Here is a 17,903-nt window from a genome sequence, read left to right on the forward strand (position 1 = left end):
TGGGCATAGCTCATTTAATATTCACTGAGCACCCACAATGTGCCAGGCGTCAACTTAGGCACAGGGAGATGGGCGCATGGGCGCTAATGGAGGAAGCAGAAAAACAGAGTATGGGAGGGGTGCAGGGTGAGAAAAAGTTGGGGGGAAGGGGAGGGGCTAGGCTGGGGCTGCAAGAGAGGAGTAAGTGGGAGCACCAGGTTCCCTGGGGGGACTGAGAACAATGAGGGACACATGAAGCCAGGGCACCTGGGAGCCAGGAAGCTTCTGGGTAAAAATCTCTTTAGTGTAGTGACAGAGAGGAAACAGAGAACCATAGGCGGAGTATGAGTAGGTAGACAGTCCACACTTCTTCTCCTAGAACAAATCCTTTGAGCTAAGGAATAATAATGGGTCCCCCTAGAGGGTGAGGTCCAGGGTGAGGCGCAGGAAGACTGGTGATGGAGGGAGAAGGAGGAGAAAAATCCGAGAGACTAAGAGTTAGAAAAGATGGAAGCTCTGCTTCCGGGACACTAAGGAGGGAAGGTGACCATGTAAAGGGCAGGTCAGTGGCCTCTTTCCCCAGGCACGGGGTACAGGTAACTACTATGAACCTAGAGTGGAAGAACAGTGGAGGGCAGCGGAGAGTCCTAACACAGGACATGTAGAGAGCTTTTGAGGGTGCAGCTAGGGCTGGAGATGGCCTACCGTCTGAACAGAAGCCAGGCAGCCCGGCTTACAAAACCCAGGCCACAGCCAGCTAAGAAGACAGTCCTTCCAGGGGAGGCTTGGCCACACCTCACAGTGCCAAGGCTCCTGGCTTCCAGCACACAGTAGGTGCTCCATAAGCTCCCTATCTCATTCTCAGAGAGTTGCTCTTGACGACAGATGCCCTATCCTCTCAGCACTGTGCTCAAAGCTTTTGGTCCACCGTTTAACCGACAGACCTAACCCGCAGTCTTCTCTGGGCGAGACAGAGCATCCCGCCAGCTCACGCTGTGGCTTTCTGGGCAAATACAAATTTCTTCCCATTGAACTCCTGGAATCTTCTCATCCCAAAGCGGGAATAAACTCTGGGGCTGCTGCCGGTGGAGTCTTCTGTATCTGAATAAATTATACCCTTAGCAGCTGATAATTCTCTCCAGTTCCACCCATGCCCTACTTGCTTTCCTCATCAATTCTGCTCTCATGTGGCTATGGCTCCTTTTGCTCCCCTCTCACCCATCCCCATGAAAAAATACGGGGTTCTTAGGTTGGAGAACCACACATATACCCCACTTACTCCGTGCCACTGGACACAAGGCACTGCAGTACTCACTACACAACAGACATGATGCTAGTGGGTTACAAACTTGACCCACGTAACCTTAGCCATTCAAGGAGGCAGGATTAATCCCATTTTACAGGAGATAAAACAGAGGCCTGAGGAAAGTAAGGAGTTTGGACCAAAGTCAGGAAGAAATAAAAGAGACATGCCTTGTATTTAATTCAGTTCAAACACTTCCCATGTGACCTGCCTGACTTTCGTAAATTCGATTGTCATATGTTATGATCACTAGAGACCTCTTCCCTGCAAAACTGAGAGGAGGGATAGACTGTCTCTCTCCAAGCTGGTGTGCACAGATCTTGCCTCAAGATTCCATGAGTGACTAATGGCAGAACAGGAGCCATGCTCTGCACAGCCATTCAGAGATTGCCCAGCATCTTCAGGTGCTATATCCTCGACTTCCGTTCCCAGCCTCCCTGAAGTCACCTCATGCTGCCTTCTCTCTTGTCTCTAAGGAACTCTAAGGAACACTGGATCTGTCAGAGATTACACATCCAATTACGTCACCCCTCTGATCTGCCACCTGCTGCTCCCCAGGACTGGCAGTTCAATGTCCAAATGCCTCTCTGGAAGGAGGTCCCCACCAGCTGGCCCTGTTGAGAGGTTTTGTGAATTCTCTCTTTCAGATTCCTCCTGGGAGTGTGACTCACTCTGTTGAAGCACACTGTATTACTGGAAAAAATTTTAGTGAGCTCCCGGATCATACAGTCTCGGCTACTTACCACTGGGCTTTGTATTTCATTCATTCACTCAACAGATGTTTATTGTTCATCTATTATGTGTCAAGTACTTAGGCCCCAGAGACAGGTATTTTGGCAAGCAGGATATGAAAGAGTCTGTGATCAGTGGGATGTAGCCCAGAATAAGTCACAAAGCAGACTGTCATGGTCTGAATAAGAAATGTCCTCATGGACTCACGTGTTTAACATTTGACCCCGTCCAGGGATACCGTTTTTGGAGACTGAAGGACCTTTAGGAGATGTGTCCTAGCTAGAAAAAGTGGGCTACGGGGGAGGTGGGGGGAGCTTGAAGTTTATAGCCTAACCATTCTGCTGGCCTCTCTTCACTTCTGGATCTGTCCGGACATGTGCCAAGCAGCCATGAAGATGCTTGCCTTTGGGGGCTGTATCCTTTCAAACCATGAGCCCAAACAAATGTCTCCTCAAGCTGATCCCTGAAGTGTTTGGTCTCAGGCAAAGACAAGTAACTAGTCCACAGTCCTTCTGCTAGCACCAGAGAGTTGGATGTATGGATCCTCAAAGGGCCACCCAGGACTCCTAGACAAGATAGGTCCATGCACACTGAAACCTGAATGTTCCGGAAGCACCCGGCCCAAGCCCTACTCACTAATGTGGTCGATGGAGCCAGCACAGAATTTCCCATAGAACTTCTTGGCTCCCAGGTCCCGCAGGTCGTGGATGGTGAAGGGCCAGAGGTGCAGCACGTTGTTCCGGGAGAAGGTGTCCCTCTTTTCCACCACAACCACCTTGGCTCCCAGGTAGGCAAGTTCAATGGCAGTGCGCAAGCCACACGGTCCTCCTCCGACAATGAGACACTGTGCAGGGGAAGGAGACACTTAGCAACCTTGAGGTCCATGCAGTCTCACCAGCCACAGCACACTCGGCATCTGCCAGGACCTGCCACTCATCCACACAGTGCACATCCCCTGTGGGTTCATCACAGACTAGACACTGCTCAAGCCCTGGGAGGACACAGAAAGGGACTGCAGGGGAAGGCACTGTAAGATGCAGGGGGGTCCTGGCGAGGCTGGACCAGATCTGATCCCAGTCCCAGCATGCTACCTTTTAGCTTCCTTTTCTGCGGACTGGGTCTGTGAGGTGCTGCTTTCCCTCACAGGGATGCTGTCAACACCTTAGGATACATTTTACCTTAGGAAAGTATATTAGATTGGGATGCAGTTCTCCTGTAGGGCGCTAGCCTATACAGAACATCATTCCTGTGACCGAAGGCTAGCCCAAAGTTCCTTGGGACCAAGAACCAAGCAACCGAAGAAAGTATTGACAAACTGGACTTCATCAAGATCAAACACTTTGATGCTGGAACAGGAGAGATGAATCTGTGGCTAAGAGCATTCTCTGTTCTCCTAGAAGTCCTGGTTCCATTCCCAGCATCCACACTGGGTAGCTCACAACCACCTGCAACTCCAGCTCAGGGGACCTGATACCCTCTTCTGGCCCATCATGCACCTGCGTACGGGCGCACTCCCTGCTCCCAAGTGAAAAGAAGTCTTAAATAAAACTTTGATGTTTCAAAAGACATTATTGTCAAGGAAGTAAAGAGAAGACAGTCATGGTGGCATATGTCTGTGAGCCCAGGCAGCCTGTCTTAACCCCTCTCACCTCCCTTTCTCAACTCAGCAAAGAAAAGGAAGAAAGACATTAATTAGCTCCCACATACACAGTCAGTCAAACATGCACAAAAATAAGTATTAAACAAACAAAAACTTCTGGCACATTGGTATACGTTTGTATTCCCAGAACTCAGGCAGGAGGATTGCAAATCCTAGGTAGGGCTCAACAAACAAAAATTGTATGAGAAAAAGGTAATTAGAGAAAAAGGTAATTAGAGAAAAAGTACGGAACACACTGGTGTGATGCTTGGATTCTTTTGTACAAAGTTTTAAGTTTTATTCTACACATGGGTGTTTTGCTTGCATGTCTGTCTGTCTGTGCACTGGGTGTAGGCCTGGGGCTCATGGAGGCCAGGAGAGGGCACTAGAGCCCCTGAAACTGGAGTTACAGATGGGTGTGAGGTACCATGTGGGTGCTGAGAATTGAATTTGGATCCTCTAAAACAACACCCAGTGCTCCTAACCACTGATCCGTCTCTCTAGTCCTGACTGTGGGAGTCTTATTGCTGAAAACTAGTTCCTGCTGCTCTCTCAGGCCATGGAGTAGATGTGGACTTTGAAATAAATAAATAGAATGCAGCGTGGTTCATTCTCTTCATGCACAGGAGGTGAGAAGTTAATTCTGCCTGGAAGAATGCTGGGGCATCTGAGGAGGGCTTTCCATGTCGTCGCCGCCATTGTCAGCGTCGTCATCATCATTGTCGTCATCGTCATCATCACTGTAGCCCACACTTGTGAGATCTCACCCACTCCCTTTCATGTGTTTGACTTCTCAAATTCAGGAACTGTTATTGCTCATGCAAGAGAACTTTGACTCAGACCATGTCCCAAGTGGGGGAGAGCAGGGAACAAAGCCACAAGGTAACTAAGTGGTCCGTGGTGTCAGATTAAGAGGAACGAAGCCAGGATCGAAACCCAGATGGCCTCATGCCTGAGCCTACTGTGCTGTACTTTTCGAGCCTACTGTGCAATGCTGCTTCTGGTTTGGTGGAAATAGAAGGAAAACGAAACATCTCAGCGGATGGAGTCCATTATAAGTGGGGCGAAAGGGGGAGGGAAGAGGAGAGCTGGTCTGCACCCAGATGCTGAAGATCTTAAATGCATTGGTCTTGTTGGCACTGGGGCCCTAGGTAAGGAAGAGACAAACAGGACTTAGGTCCATGCCAAGTCACTGCATGTTGAAGAAGCCCATGTCCTTTTCCAGGGAGGACAAGGTCTGTTAGGACCTAGATAGTGGCACTAACATCTAATTTTCTGCATAGCCTCAGCGTTGCATGAGACCTGAAATCATGGCAGTAGTCCAGCAGAGGCAGGAGTTCCCAGATGAGGGTGTGTGCAGGGTGGGGATGGGGTGGGGGATGGGTGAGTAGGTGAAACTGCTCAGTAAGGCCATAAGGAGACCCTCACTCACTCCCCTCTCACAGACGGACGTCTGGAAACTTCCCTCTACTTGGGATTAAATGTTATCTTAAAAACACATCCCCCTTCCTGAGCAAATACTCCCTCCTCTGGCTGTCACTCCCCTAGGCCGCCGGTGTCCCAGAGGGAAAGTGAAATCGCGCGTATCAGAAGCTCCCACACTGCAATCAGTGCAGTTTACCAGCTGGAACCTTCCGGAGAGTTTGTAGACACCCAGTAAGAGGAAATGAAGTCACTGCTGAGATTTGACTCACCCCCAGAGACTTTGGGGAGTGTGTGGGGAGGGGGAGGCCGGCTTTCTCTCTGGACAGAGGTGCCTGGAGAAACCTAGGTTTCCTCAGCCTGGATCCATGTTATCTCACCCTCCACACAGCTTCTTGCTCCACATAGCCAGACAATGATGGTCACTTCAGAGCCTGCTCCAAACCCCAGGCTTGTGAGGTTTGCTTTGGGGCTAAGTCTGGACCCATTACATGTCTTTGCAGTTACTGCATTTTTCCTGTTGGTGAGCTCTGTCACCCCACGGCCAAGGCTGGGCCAGCTGGAGCATGTAGGGTGAAGAAGGGCAGGAAGAGGAGAGAGGCCTTCTGCAGTTTTTGTTCACCGGGCCTGACCATCTCCAGCCAGGGGCTGTGTTGTACATGGAGTGTGCAAACATTAGACAGGGCCCATGTCCACTCCTCTTGACAGAACCTGGATTCCTGTCAGTGAATGTGTGGCTTTTCCGTCATTCTAGGCTCTGTTCCATTGTTTGGCCCTGAAATCTCAGAGATGCTAATCATACCATAATCTGAATCAAAGCAAATGCCAACGGGCTTAGTTATATGAGGGGAGAAGATCCAGGCTGGCCCAAAGGTCTGTTGGCTGGGATTGTGGGGGCAGGGCAGTGCCCTTGGAATGTGCTAATGATCAGAATAGGGACTTGATATCCCATCGAGGGGCCAAATACCGTGCAGCCATGCGACCAGGTAGAGGAGTAATCCTGGCTCCCTGGGATGCCCATGGTCATTGGATGCTCTGGACATCAGGTGTGGCCCGGCAGACTGAACACAGAGGGAAAGCACTGTCCCCCTTCCACAGGTCCACCCAGCAATTGACACCACTGCCTGACTTCCAATAAACGGAGCTTTTGGTTAAAGCTCAGCCTCAGTCAGTAATGTGCTCATTGCCCAATCAGGAGAACTGTTCTGTCCTAGAACCCATGTTTAAAAAGAGGGAGAGAAAACCCTGCTGTGCTTGGTGGCACACATCTGTTACTCGGCTCTGGGGAGTAGAGACAGTTGGATCCCTGCGGCTCAGACTAGCCACCCTAGTTGAAGTGGCGAGTCTTGGGCCAATGGGAGACCCTATCTCAAAAGACAAGGTAAGTAGCTCCTAAAGAGTGACATTCAAGGTTGTCCTCTGGCTCCATGCACACACATGAGCAAACATACCCCACCCCCGCAAACACATATCCCTCCCCCATGAACACACACACACACACACACACACACACACACACACACACACCCACCCCCGAAAGGCCTTCCTAAATTAGACTGCACAGTCCTCCTCCTGTGCTCCTGCCGGCTCAGTCCTTACTGGCCCATAACAACACTCTCATGTTATCATTGGCCAGGCCTCAAGAACTGCCCTGCATTATCTGTGTGCCTGGAACTCATCCACTGCCTGGTACCGCACAGGAGGCCCAACTCGTAGCTGATGGATGAATGAACTTCCCACCCACTCCTAGCCAACTCATTTCTGGCTTTCTGCCCCTGAGAGGGATGTTGGGTGCATGCACCCGAGGTTAATGCTTGCAGATTCCCACCCAGACAGAAGGAGGGGGGGCAAGGGGGCCTGTGAAGGCCACCTACATCATGGACATCAGTATTATCTGTGTCCTTAAGTGACGGGAATTATTGCTCATTGGGCAGATCCACCACCAGCAGGAAGTCCACTGTTGAGATAAGCTTGGAAGGGTTCAGACCTGCACATTCTCCACAAGAGACAAACACCGCATGGAAAAAACAGCTTATCAAGGGGCAGAAGGGGGACCAACAGACATAAATGCCAGGCGAGGTAGCGGTGAGGACTCACACGGAACCCTTGCTGTACTTCGCAGGAGCCCTGAAGGCATGAGTCTTTTTCACTTTTTACTTATTTTTATGTGTCAGCGTTTTGCCTGCAAGTGCCTGTGGAGGCCAGAAGAGGGTGCTGGATCTTTTGGAACTGGAGTCACAGACAGTTGTGGCCTGCCACGTGGGTGCTGGGACTGCACCCAGATCCTCTGTGGGAGCAGCTAGTGCTCTTAACCACTGAGCCATCTCTCCAATTCCCCCCCCCACACTTTTTTTTTTTTTGCATGTATGTGTTTGTGTGGCATGCATGGGCGTGTATGTTCATGAGTGTAGGCACAGGTACACATATGTGCATGTGTGTGTGCCTAAGTTGTGAAGTTGACAACTGGAGTCTTTCTCAGTCAATTTCCATCTTATTCAAGTGAGCAGAGAGCTCACAGATACAGGCCAGTCTAGCTAGCTGGCTTGCTCTGGGTCTGGAGGTCCCCTGACCCTGCCTCTGATGGGCTGCCACACCTAGCCAGCCCTTACTTGGGTTCTGGAGGTCGGAACTCCACTTCTCACATTGCATGGCAGGTATTCCGGACACTGAGCCGTCTCCCCAATCTAATTACTCATTTCTTGATGGCACAGTGCATTTTCCAGCTGTCCCCCCGCCTAGCCCAGAAGGACACGGGGTCGCTGGGATCCCGCACAGAATGTGCTGGGGTCACTGAGGGGACTCAGGGCTAGGCCAGGGCTCAACAGGCTTCAGTTTCTGCCTCTGCTTCCTGCCTCCCTTCTCCCCGGGCGCAATGTGGGCCAAGGCTACGATGAGGTGCCACGCAACACTGGAAATGGCCAGCAGACAGGGGTCTGCCATTCATAGCCTGCTCACCACTGCCTTGACCCTCAGCCGAAACGAGGGTCGTTAGCACCCTGGACCTGCACTCTGCCAGCACTCTCTACTTGCCAGCCAGCACCTTAGCCACTTGTTACAGTGCATCTTTGTGACCCTTTGAGACCCTTAGCATCACCCCACCTCAGAAGTGGAGAAACAGAGGCATAGAAAAGGAAAGCACGGGCTGGAGAAATGGCTCAGCAGGTAGGAGCATGTGGCTGTGTACACATGTGGATATGAGTTCAAATCCTTAGCACCCATGTTAAAAAAAAATCTGGGTATTACTTTGCACATATCTGTAACCCTAGCACTCTTGGGGGCAGAGACAAAGAGGGTCACTGTTGATCGCAAGCCCTAGCCCCAGGCCCAGTGAGAGACCCAAAGGAATAAAGCAGAAAGTGATAGAGCAACACACCTTCCCTTAAACACACACCCTTTAAACACACGCCTTTAAAATCATATAGGGCTACACACCTGGAATTTCATACACACACACACACACACACACACACACACACACACGCATGCCTTTCGTAAGCAGTGTGACCAGGGGCTAGAGGAAGGGTCTAAGGACAGTTTTACTTGTAAACATTCTGCCCCTCAGTTTGGAAGTCATCAACACAGTCCTCAATTTTGAGTGGGTTAAAAAAAAATGGAGACAAGGAAGGCAAGAATTTTTTTCCCCAAGCTGAGTGTGGTGGCACTCAGGAGGCAAGGGCAGGTGGATCTCTGTTAGTTTGAGGCAAGCCTGGTCTACAAAGCAAGTCCAGGACAGCCAGGGCTATACAGAAAAACCCTGTTTTGAAAAACAACAACAAAAATTCTTCAGAACAAGATTCTGTTTGGATTTGAACCCAGGCCTGCACTCTCAATGGCTTGCCTTGAGTATCAGGAACTTCCTGGTGAGAATAGAGGACAATGCCCTCCTCCCCTTCACTGAGAACACACACATGCCACCAGAGTTGAGCCTGGGTTCACAGAACCTCTCTGCCCGGGAGGACAGGGTTGTGCCCAGCTAAGCTCTGTGTGCTTCCCCAGGGGGGGCAGAAGTTGGCAGGTCAAATGAGGCTTGAGGCTGAGCAGGTCCTGAGAAGCCACGCTGGCAAGTGCCTGGGCCGCCGTATTTCCAGTCAGATAGCACAAGAATTCCATGGCAGGCTGGTGGCTGGTCAGTCTCCCTTCGGGCATGCCGGCTCTCTTGGGCAGCTCTCTGGGGCCTGAGACGTGCCACTGTACTTTCTGGGGTGGCTTCATAGTCTCTGGTTGTTAGGACAAGAGTCTTATCGGAACCCAGGCAGGAAACCCATGGCTGTTAGCTGATGAGTGCAAGCAAAACCAGCCTGTTCATAACTGTAGGATGAAAAGGGTTTGAAGCCGAAACAACCACCTTGGGCCTGCAGGGAGGTGGCTCGAGGTGGGGGCTGGAGGGGGCAGAGCAACAAAGAGGGGCCCTCATGGGAGATGGGACCACCAAGATTCCCAGGCCTTGAAAGGCCTGGCCGGGGAAGGCTCTTCACAAACACTCTACCCTCCATTTTTGGCAGGGTGCTAAATCTCATGTGATTGGTGGAACTCTGTCCCATCCAAATCTCTTGACTGCTTCTGTCCTCCGCCCCCGCCCTGGGTTTCATGTAACCCAATCTGGCTTTGAGTTTGATATATAGTTCAAGAATGACCTTGAACTTTAGATTCCCCTGCCTCCACCTCCACCAAGTGCCGGGACTGGAGACATGCGCCACCACACCCGGTTTATATAGTGCTAGAGGCTGCACCCAGGACTTCCTGCACACTAGATAAACACTCCATCAACAGAATGGTATCTCAGCCCCAGCTGTCTCTTGGATCTCATTCCTAGCCAGCTAGTCCTGACTAACTCACACTCCGCTCACCAACCACAGAGATTCACAGCGGCATTTTCGTTCTCCCATTACCATGCTTCTTCTCAAGAAATACCTCCTCCAAGAGGTAGTCCATTTCACTTTTTCCTTCCTCACCGGCCGGAGCACCCTGGTACCTCCCTTCTCCTCTCATCAGTGATGTAACTGGGAGACACAGGTTCTGGGCCTGGGGGCTTTCGCTTGCAAACACTCATCTTTAGCCTCATGAGTATGCCAAGCTGGCACCACTCTGAAAGTTGTAAGCACAGTCTTCGCCCTAATGGCTATCTCGGGCTGGGGGTGGGGGTGTATGCAGGCAGGTGGCATCTCCCCACCTAAGGTATAAGGTCCCCGAAGCCAGGGCACAGATGCCACCTTAGCCCAGCCCCCGTTACCAGAGAAAGTCGACTGTTGTGCTTGTGTTTGTCGCTGCTGAGAAGAGCAACGGTAACAGTAGCATTAAGACTAGAATAAAATCTGGAGAAGCCCACGCTCCGTGCCCACCGCCAGTTGGAAGTGTGAGTGAGTGCCTGGATCCTGGCTGAAGGACAAGGGTGACCTCTAGTCTCAGAGGTCAGGCTCAAGGTCACCATGCTATTGTTACTTCTTCCAGGTAAGAGGCAGTGTTTCCCAGGAGAAAGATCATTATTAGCTCCCTTCTGATCGCCAGAGACGCATGACTCTGGCTCTGAGGGTTGTAGACTTCCGTCCTTTGCCTCAGGAGACTGGTTTTGGCACAGTTGGGAGCAGAGAAGAAAAGCAGATACAAGGAATGTTAAAAGAAGATGGAAAAGGCATAGATTGGTGACTTTGATCAAGAAAGGCCTGTGCAGGAGATGATCTGTGAGGGAGAACTGACCTGGGGAGAATTAGACAGGCAGAAGAAACGGCAAGAATGAGGAAGAAGATGTCTGGAGAGTCTGAAGGGGGCGAGAATTGGGGGCAGGTAAAACCAGGTAGGCATGAGTGAAGGAGCCAGATCTGGAGCAGGTGGGGTGTCCATTTCTCCTTTTGCCTGTAGTGGATTTGGACTAGAATAGAAGGAACACCCTGCATTTGGTTCCAGAACAATGACGTGAGAGAAGGAGACTGCCATCCCAGTGGGCAGAGTTTGAATGGTGTTTTCCACCCTGCCCCACAGGTGTCAGGCGCCTAGACTGCTCGCCTCATCTTCCTGACTCTAAAGCAGCAGGTGCCCAGGCTCAGTCTAGGCAGGCTTCCGTCCACTCACAGGTCAACGATATGCAAAGCCGTCCCCAGACTCCCCTGGATTCCAGAATGCAACAGTGGCCTACCTCCATGCTGACATTTCTGCTCTAACAAGCATCTCACAAAAAAACAGAGCTACACCCTGCTCCTAAGCTCATCCCTTTCTGGCCTCTCTCCTGCACAGCAGCCACAGACCTTCTAATGTGAGGCCCTGCCTCTCCCAGTTTGCCACATCTGCCTGCTCCTGTGGCTCTCGGAACTCAAAATCAGAAGACCTCCTCGTGACCTCCAGGCCCCATGTGACCTTGCGTCCTAGTTTCTTTCCAATTTCAGTGTCTCCACACCCTCCTTCTCGGCTCTTCTGTGGTGACGGTCTCAGTGTGCACACTAGCTTTATTTTCTATAGTATTTTAAATATTTATAAATGTTACCAGCATCATCCTAAAATTTTTTTGTACTCTATTTATGTTGTGTGTGTGCGGGGGTGGGGAAGTGTGCATGTGTACACACGTGGAGGTCTGAGGACAACTTGTGGGGGTCAGCTCTCTCCTTCCACCCTGTGGGTTCCTGGTGACTGAACGCAGGCTGTCCAGCTTGGCATTAAACACCTTTACTCACAGGGCCACCTTACAGTCCCAGAATCTCCTTTTTGTGTTTTCCTATTATGGGCGCATCGTTTTTATTCTAATAGCTCTACGGTGCTTTTGGTAAAACATGAATTCTATTTTTCAAATAGAAAAATTTCAAGAGTCTTTGGTAACATCAAAACACTTGCCGTGTAAATTCTGCAATTAGATTTCGCTTTCCTTGCTTTCTTTATTTTATAGCTATTCCTCCTCCATCCATGCGCTCACCTAACCCCTTATTTACCTTCCACCTATCCATCCACACATCAACTATCCATGCAACCATTCATCTATTCTTATCCATTCCTCCATCCAGGCATCTGTCCATTCACCCATCTACTCATCCATCTATGTATTCAGCAATTTAACTTACTTCCTGGTGCATCTTAACTCAAGTGTAGAATCAGTACATTTCCTCTCAATTACTCAGAGCAGGAATTCAGAAGTCAATGTTTATTTTAGCTTTAAAAATTTTAATTTGATTTTATTTCTGTGTGTATGAGTGTTTGGCCTGCATATGTGTTTGTACACGCATGTGCTCCTGGTGACCATGGAAGCCAGAAGAACACATCTTCTACTTGGAACTGGAGTTACAGACAGTTGTGAGCTACCGGGTGGGTGCTGGGAAATGAGCCTGTGTCCTCTGGAGCAGCATCCAGTGCTCTTAATCACTGGGCCATCTCTACAGCCCCACCCTTTTTCTTTAAATCGTAAACCACTTATTTTTCTTGGTCAGATATTTTCCAGGTCTCTTTTATGCAGGCTGAAATCCACATCTTTTAAGTGCGTGTGTGCACCCACACAGCTGTGACTCCTACTTAATCTTAACTAGGTCTGTGACTTCCCCATCATGTGGAGGCCAGAGGTCACTTCAGATACTGTTCCTTAGGAGCTGTTTAGTTTATTTTCCGTTATTATTATTATTATTATTATTATTATCATTATTATTTGCAACAGGATCTTTTCACTAGGACTTGGGGCTCTCAGGTTCAGCTAGCTTAGCTGGCCAGTAAACCCCAGGAATCCTCCTCACCCCACATCTCCAAGGCAGAGATTACAAATGTACACTACCATACTGCTTTTTTTTGTTTGTTTGTTTGTTTTTTAATTTGTTTAACTTGGGTGCTGGGACTGAACTGAGTCCTCCCTAAGCCCATACATGCATATATGTCACGTGATATGACAAATTACAAAATCCTTTGCTTTACTTAACCATTTTCTCCCTGTCAATAGTCCTTCTTTGTAGCTCTGTGAACCTTCAACTTTCTGGTTGGCAGCTCAGTGTTCAGGGCCGCCAGCAGGGGACTCCTAACCAAGGGAAGGGTCCTGACTGGATGCCTTTCCTCCCTTCAGGAGAGAAGTCATAGATTCTTCCAAGATCTAAACTGCGGTGTCAGGAGAATAATCACATTTATTGAGGAGGGATGAGGGAAAGATGTTTCCAAGATAGTGTAAGCTACAGCCAAAGCTAAAACACCCAGAGCCAGTTAAAATCCACATGTGGGGAAAAGCTAAAATATATATACACAGTGCAGCAGCTAGAAATATCAGTCCATTTTTTATTATGTTCTTTCTTTTTTAGTAGCTTAGTAAGAGGTTCCCAAATTATAATAATAGCTAAAATTTTAACCACATGGCAAGACCTTTTCGAGTCCGTGTTCATAACAACATACAGCCCAATACTGAGAAGCTTTTGCAGCTGTAGCTACCAAGTAGCGGAGCTGAATATGAAGCCAGGCATCCTGAGAGGGTCCTAGCCATGATGCAGAGAGTGCAACCTGAGACGGTCCTAGCCACGGTGCACAGACCAGGCCTCTAACCACTGTTAACGGATCATACATTTAACCTAGTCATCAGATTCCAAGGTCACATTTAGCCACAGTATTCAGACTACACACTTAAGCCTTGACCTGGTCCCAGAACATGCAGTTGTCTTTGTGAACACAGTTCCCTAGAGAGGCGGGAGTCCACACAGTCTTCGGTAACGTGACGTGGTACGTTTGAGTGATTTTTCAAGCTGGTCTATGCCATCCCCCTGTGGACTTCTCAGGAGCTACAACCCTCACGACCCCGGCACCAGAAGGTGTTCAGAAGTCACTAGGGAAGTGGGAGGGGGGCACTACCCTCGGGTTACCTCGAGTATGTCCCATTGGTTCTGTTTCTGGAGAACCATGATGAATACACCCAGGTTGTCTCTCTTCATTGGCCATGAAGGAGAACACTTCACCTCCTCGCTCCTCCCTGAGAGGACAACTTTCTCCTGTGAGTCACAGGAATCTAGCCTAAAGTAACTTAGGAAAAAGAAAACAAACTGAAACACACAAGAAGCAAGGCAGGACCCTGGAAGGTTTTTCAATGATCAAGTCAGGAATGGGCTGGCCCTCAGCCAGCTGGGACCAGGCTCTGCCAGCCACGGGGCTCTTTATGGCTTAGTCTCAACTCCCCACTCCCACTGCGCCCCTGCAGCAAATGTGTTTGATGATGTTGGTTCACACTTCAGCATTTCTACCAGACACATTTTTGAAATGGAGTTATGAGTTGATAAGGCTTACAACCTTCGAACAGTTCCAAACTGCTGAGAGATGAAGACTATTCAAGGGGCCTTTGGAGAGACAGGATCTGGGACCAGCCTGGTTTGGTGGCTGGGAGAGCAGTGGACAGCCTCAAGTTCCAGCAGGAAAATTACAGCAACAGCAGGATGCTCCTTGCCTGCCAGACTTGGTGGTTTCTTGAAGGAGCCAAGAGCATAGGTCACTAATCCAGTGTTAAAGGCCGAACACAGGCTGAGCAGTGGCACCCAGTACGTGCCCAGTGGGAAGAATTCCAGCCCAGGGCTTCAAACAGCAGCTGTTAATCTACCTAGTGACAAGTATTTCCACTCAACAGGTGCCACAGCCGGGGGACACTTGAGGTCAAGAGAGGCATCTCTAAGCGCATGACATGCCTGCTGCCAAGCCTGCCTCAATATATTCACTCACTTGGGTCTTACGGGAGCCTTTATGGAGCCAGGATGAACAAGGCCTCACTAGTTCCACTTTACAGTGGAGAGATATAACTGTGTCTCAGGGGTGAACTACCAGAACCTGATTGGTGTCCAGCATGATTTTAAATACATCACACAATGAGACCTCACAAGTACCAGAACTCAGGGAACCAAGGCACAAAATGGCTGAACATGTGTTCAGGGTCACGGCAATTCAGCTCTAGAGCACAAACTCACCTAAGATGGCACAGCTAGGTCAGGTGCGGTGGTGCATGCCTTTAATCCCAGCCAGCATTAGGGAGGCAGAGCAAGGCTAATCTCTGAGTCTGAGGCCAGCCTAGTCTACAGGGTGAGTTCCAGGACAGCCAGAGCTACACAGAAAAAAAAAAAAAAAAAAACAAAAAAAACTGTCTTGAAAAACAAACAAGACAAAAAGATGAGACAGCTACATGGCTAATGGTGGGCAATGAGGGAGTTACCATTTGGGCTTTCTGACACTTTATCTGACTTTTTCCTTGCTACCTATCTCAAAGATACAGGGCCCTGTCTGGCACCTTTTATCTCCCTTGTGGGGACATGAGTTCTCTCCTGGTGCCATCTCAACCCATGACTATTATGGCCACAGATAAGAATGATTTCTATCCGTAGACAGCAGTTTTGTCCCAGCCTGTCATCATCACAAAGGCCATGAAGGTAATGGATGTGTATGAGACAAGACCAGGCATTCCTCCATCACCAACTGTGAGGTCAGCAAAAGACAGATGACTGTGCCCAGCAGCTGTCCCTGTAGCCAGTGCAGAGGTGGATCCAAGGAACACAGGGCCAGCTCTGCCAGACAACAGCTAGTCCATAAACACCCATACACCCACCCAGCCCTAGCAGGTATCTGGGAGGTGTCAGGAGTCCTTTGTTAGAACACGCCTCTCTTCTTCATCACCTCCTCTTCCCAAGCTGGAGGTGATAGGGTCATACCACCAGGAGGGTCATGCTTGACTTTATTAGGCACGGATGCAGAATGGAACATCCCAGAAACAGTAGGCAGGGGAGAGAAGGGAAGCAGACAGGTCTTTGGCTACTCTGTAGCTTTGAGCACATGGCTGTCAGCCTCTGGACAAACCAGAGTTGCTATAGGCATGGAAGGAATTCTACAGAACTGTTCATTAACACACCTTGATGGCACACTGTGCCTACTATGCAAAGATTTCAAAAAGGAGGGTTCCTCTCCTCAGTTCTTTCTTCCTTGAAAGGAGTTCTTTATGTGAAATCACCATTTTGACTTTTGAATGGGGTTGGGGAAGGGCCAGACCATCTCATTTGGAAACATGGACATAGTGAACCTAACAGTCTTGATTGCTTAGGGCAGAAACTTCACAGCAACATTAGGACGGAGAATGGGTCCCACCTGGAGCCTGAGCACACAGGAGATTTCTGGGTAAGTTACTCTTGCTCCAGTAAGTTGCCTGGTGTCCTGACCTGCCAGTGTGTGCACTATCTGATCTGTAAGGGGCCTCAGATCAAAGCCATTACATACATACATACATACACACATACATTTATTATAAAGGGCTAGTTAATAAATATTTTATACTCTTTTCTTAATCCCAATTGCTGTGAGTCTCTTCCCATAACCCCTTGCCATTAGTGGATTTAAGAAGATATTTAAGTGAGCTCAGAGGCCAACTGCAATACCTGAATTGCAAGGACCTCTCTGATGCATGCCTCTCCTGCGTGCTTCGTTCTTCATTCTTATCCCAAGCATCACAGTCCTCCAAGATACCTTCCCACTGTATCCCACCTTGTGACCCTGAGGCTTTCTCTTTTCTTTCTGTCTTTGTTTCTCTTCTTCTTCTTTTTTGTCTTCTTTGTCTTCCTCTCTCCATCTCTTTCCTGTTCTTGGTGCTTATCACAATTCTATTTCTATTTTGTGTATTTGTTTTTATTAACCATTTCTCCCCATGTCTCTTTCCACAGAATATAAGCTTTACAAATTAGGGTCTTGCCTCTCTATTCAATTCATGAGTGTGACCCCACGGACTAAGATTATCTTTGATCCACACAGCAGAGACCCATGTATATTTGCATATTGAGTAAATGAGACAAATCAAATCAGATCTTTGATAGAGGCAGAGACTAACTGAAGCATAATGGCCAGTATTCACAAAGCTCCAGGGATACCATTTTATTAGATAAAGATACCCACCTATCTTATTAGGTAGGGAGTCAAGAGGTGGGAAATACTTCATCTCCTTGCTTCAGTGAGTTAAGGGTAAACCACTTCAAAATATTTATCTGAGAAACAGTAGGGATAAGTTTCAATCCAGATTTGTCTCACCCTGGGGCAAAGCTAACAAGCTGCCCTCTTGTATAATGTTGTCGATTTAGTCTGAACACAGATTATTGGCCCCTGGAAAGGCTGAGAGGCAGAGATGTGTCTCTGAACTTTGCCAGACAAACAGGGACAAACATGTCCAAATAAATGTAGGTTTGTTAAACAATTGGCTTCAGGGCATAGCCAGGGGTGAGAGAGTAGAAGGAATCAAAGCTACAGTAAAGTGTATGTTTGGGGGGAGGGTGTTACTTTTTATAAATGTAATGCCTAGCCTTGGCTAGGGAAACAAATTAAGTTGTCTCTGAGACAATGAGAGGTGTCAGCAAACCCTCATTTTTTCTAAGGGCAAAGCCATTGCCCAATCGCTGCAGCTGGATCTGCTGTCTGTAGGTGGGATGTCCAAATCTGGTACCCAAGCAGGAGGCAGCTGTTTGGGAAAGTCCAGCATCCTGATACCCTATCCGCCTAGTCCCAGATTATCTGCATTCAGACACCTTCCCCAGCAAAGAAAGAGGAGACATTGCAGACAAGAGACGATAGGAGATGTGAGCTTTTCACACATGCTTCCCCATCCAGAGAACGCAGCCCCCTTCAACGAATATAATCTTCACCAAAGTTGTGGCTGCTATAAAAGAAGCAAAGAAGTTTCCTCAGAAGTTCTCAATAATTCCAAGTGGATTGACTTACGCCATAAAGTGCTTTATAATTAAAATGCTTTGAAACTGTAACTAGACCATGGGTGTCTAGACATCAGGAGGCTCCAATCGCACATGATCCTTCCTTTCCACCCACAATTACCATGCGACACTTGCCTACAGCCTGCCACAAAATATGTTCTTTTTTTTT

The 17,903-nt window shown here is 48.8% G+C and overlaps 1 protein-coding gene across 8 annotated transcripts in view; it reads right to left on the reverse strand.

The window, feature by feature from the left end:
• Mical2 (microtubule associated monooxygenase, calponin and LIM domain containing 2) overlaps positions 1-17,903 on the reverse strand; it is a 180,082-nt gene that overhangs the window by 102,585 nt on the left and 59,594 nt on the right. For all 8 annotated transcript variants that reach the window (XR_008722473.1, XR_008722472.1, XM_055627671.1 and 5 more), the window contains exon 4: positions 2,651-2,858. Coding sequence is in view for 6 of the 8 variants with exons in the window: in XM_055627671.1 (XP_055483646.1) it covers positions 2,651-2,858 (208 nt within the window). In the remaining 2 variants the exon portion in view is untranslated. The remainder of the gene's footprint in view (positions 1-2,650; positions 2,859-17,903) is intronic.

The sequence above is a fragment of the Psammomys obesus genome, unplaced genomic scaffold (assembly GCF_907164565.1).
Source record: "Psammomys obesus unplaced genomic scaffold, mPsaObe1.curated_primary_1811, whole genome shotgun sequence".
In the NCBI taxonomy this organism is placed as follows: Eukaryota; Metazoa; Chordata; class Mammalia; order Rodentia; family Muridae; genus Psammomys; species Psammomys obesus.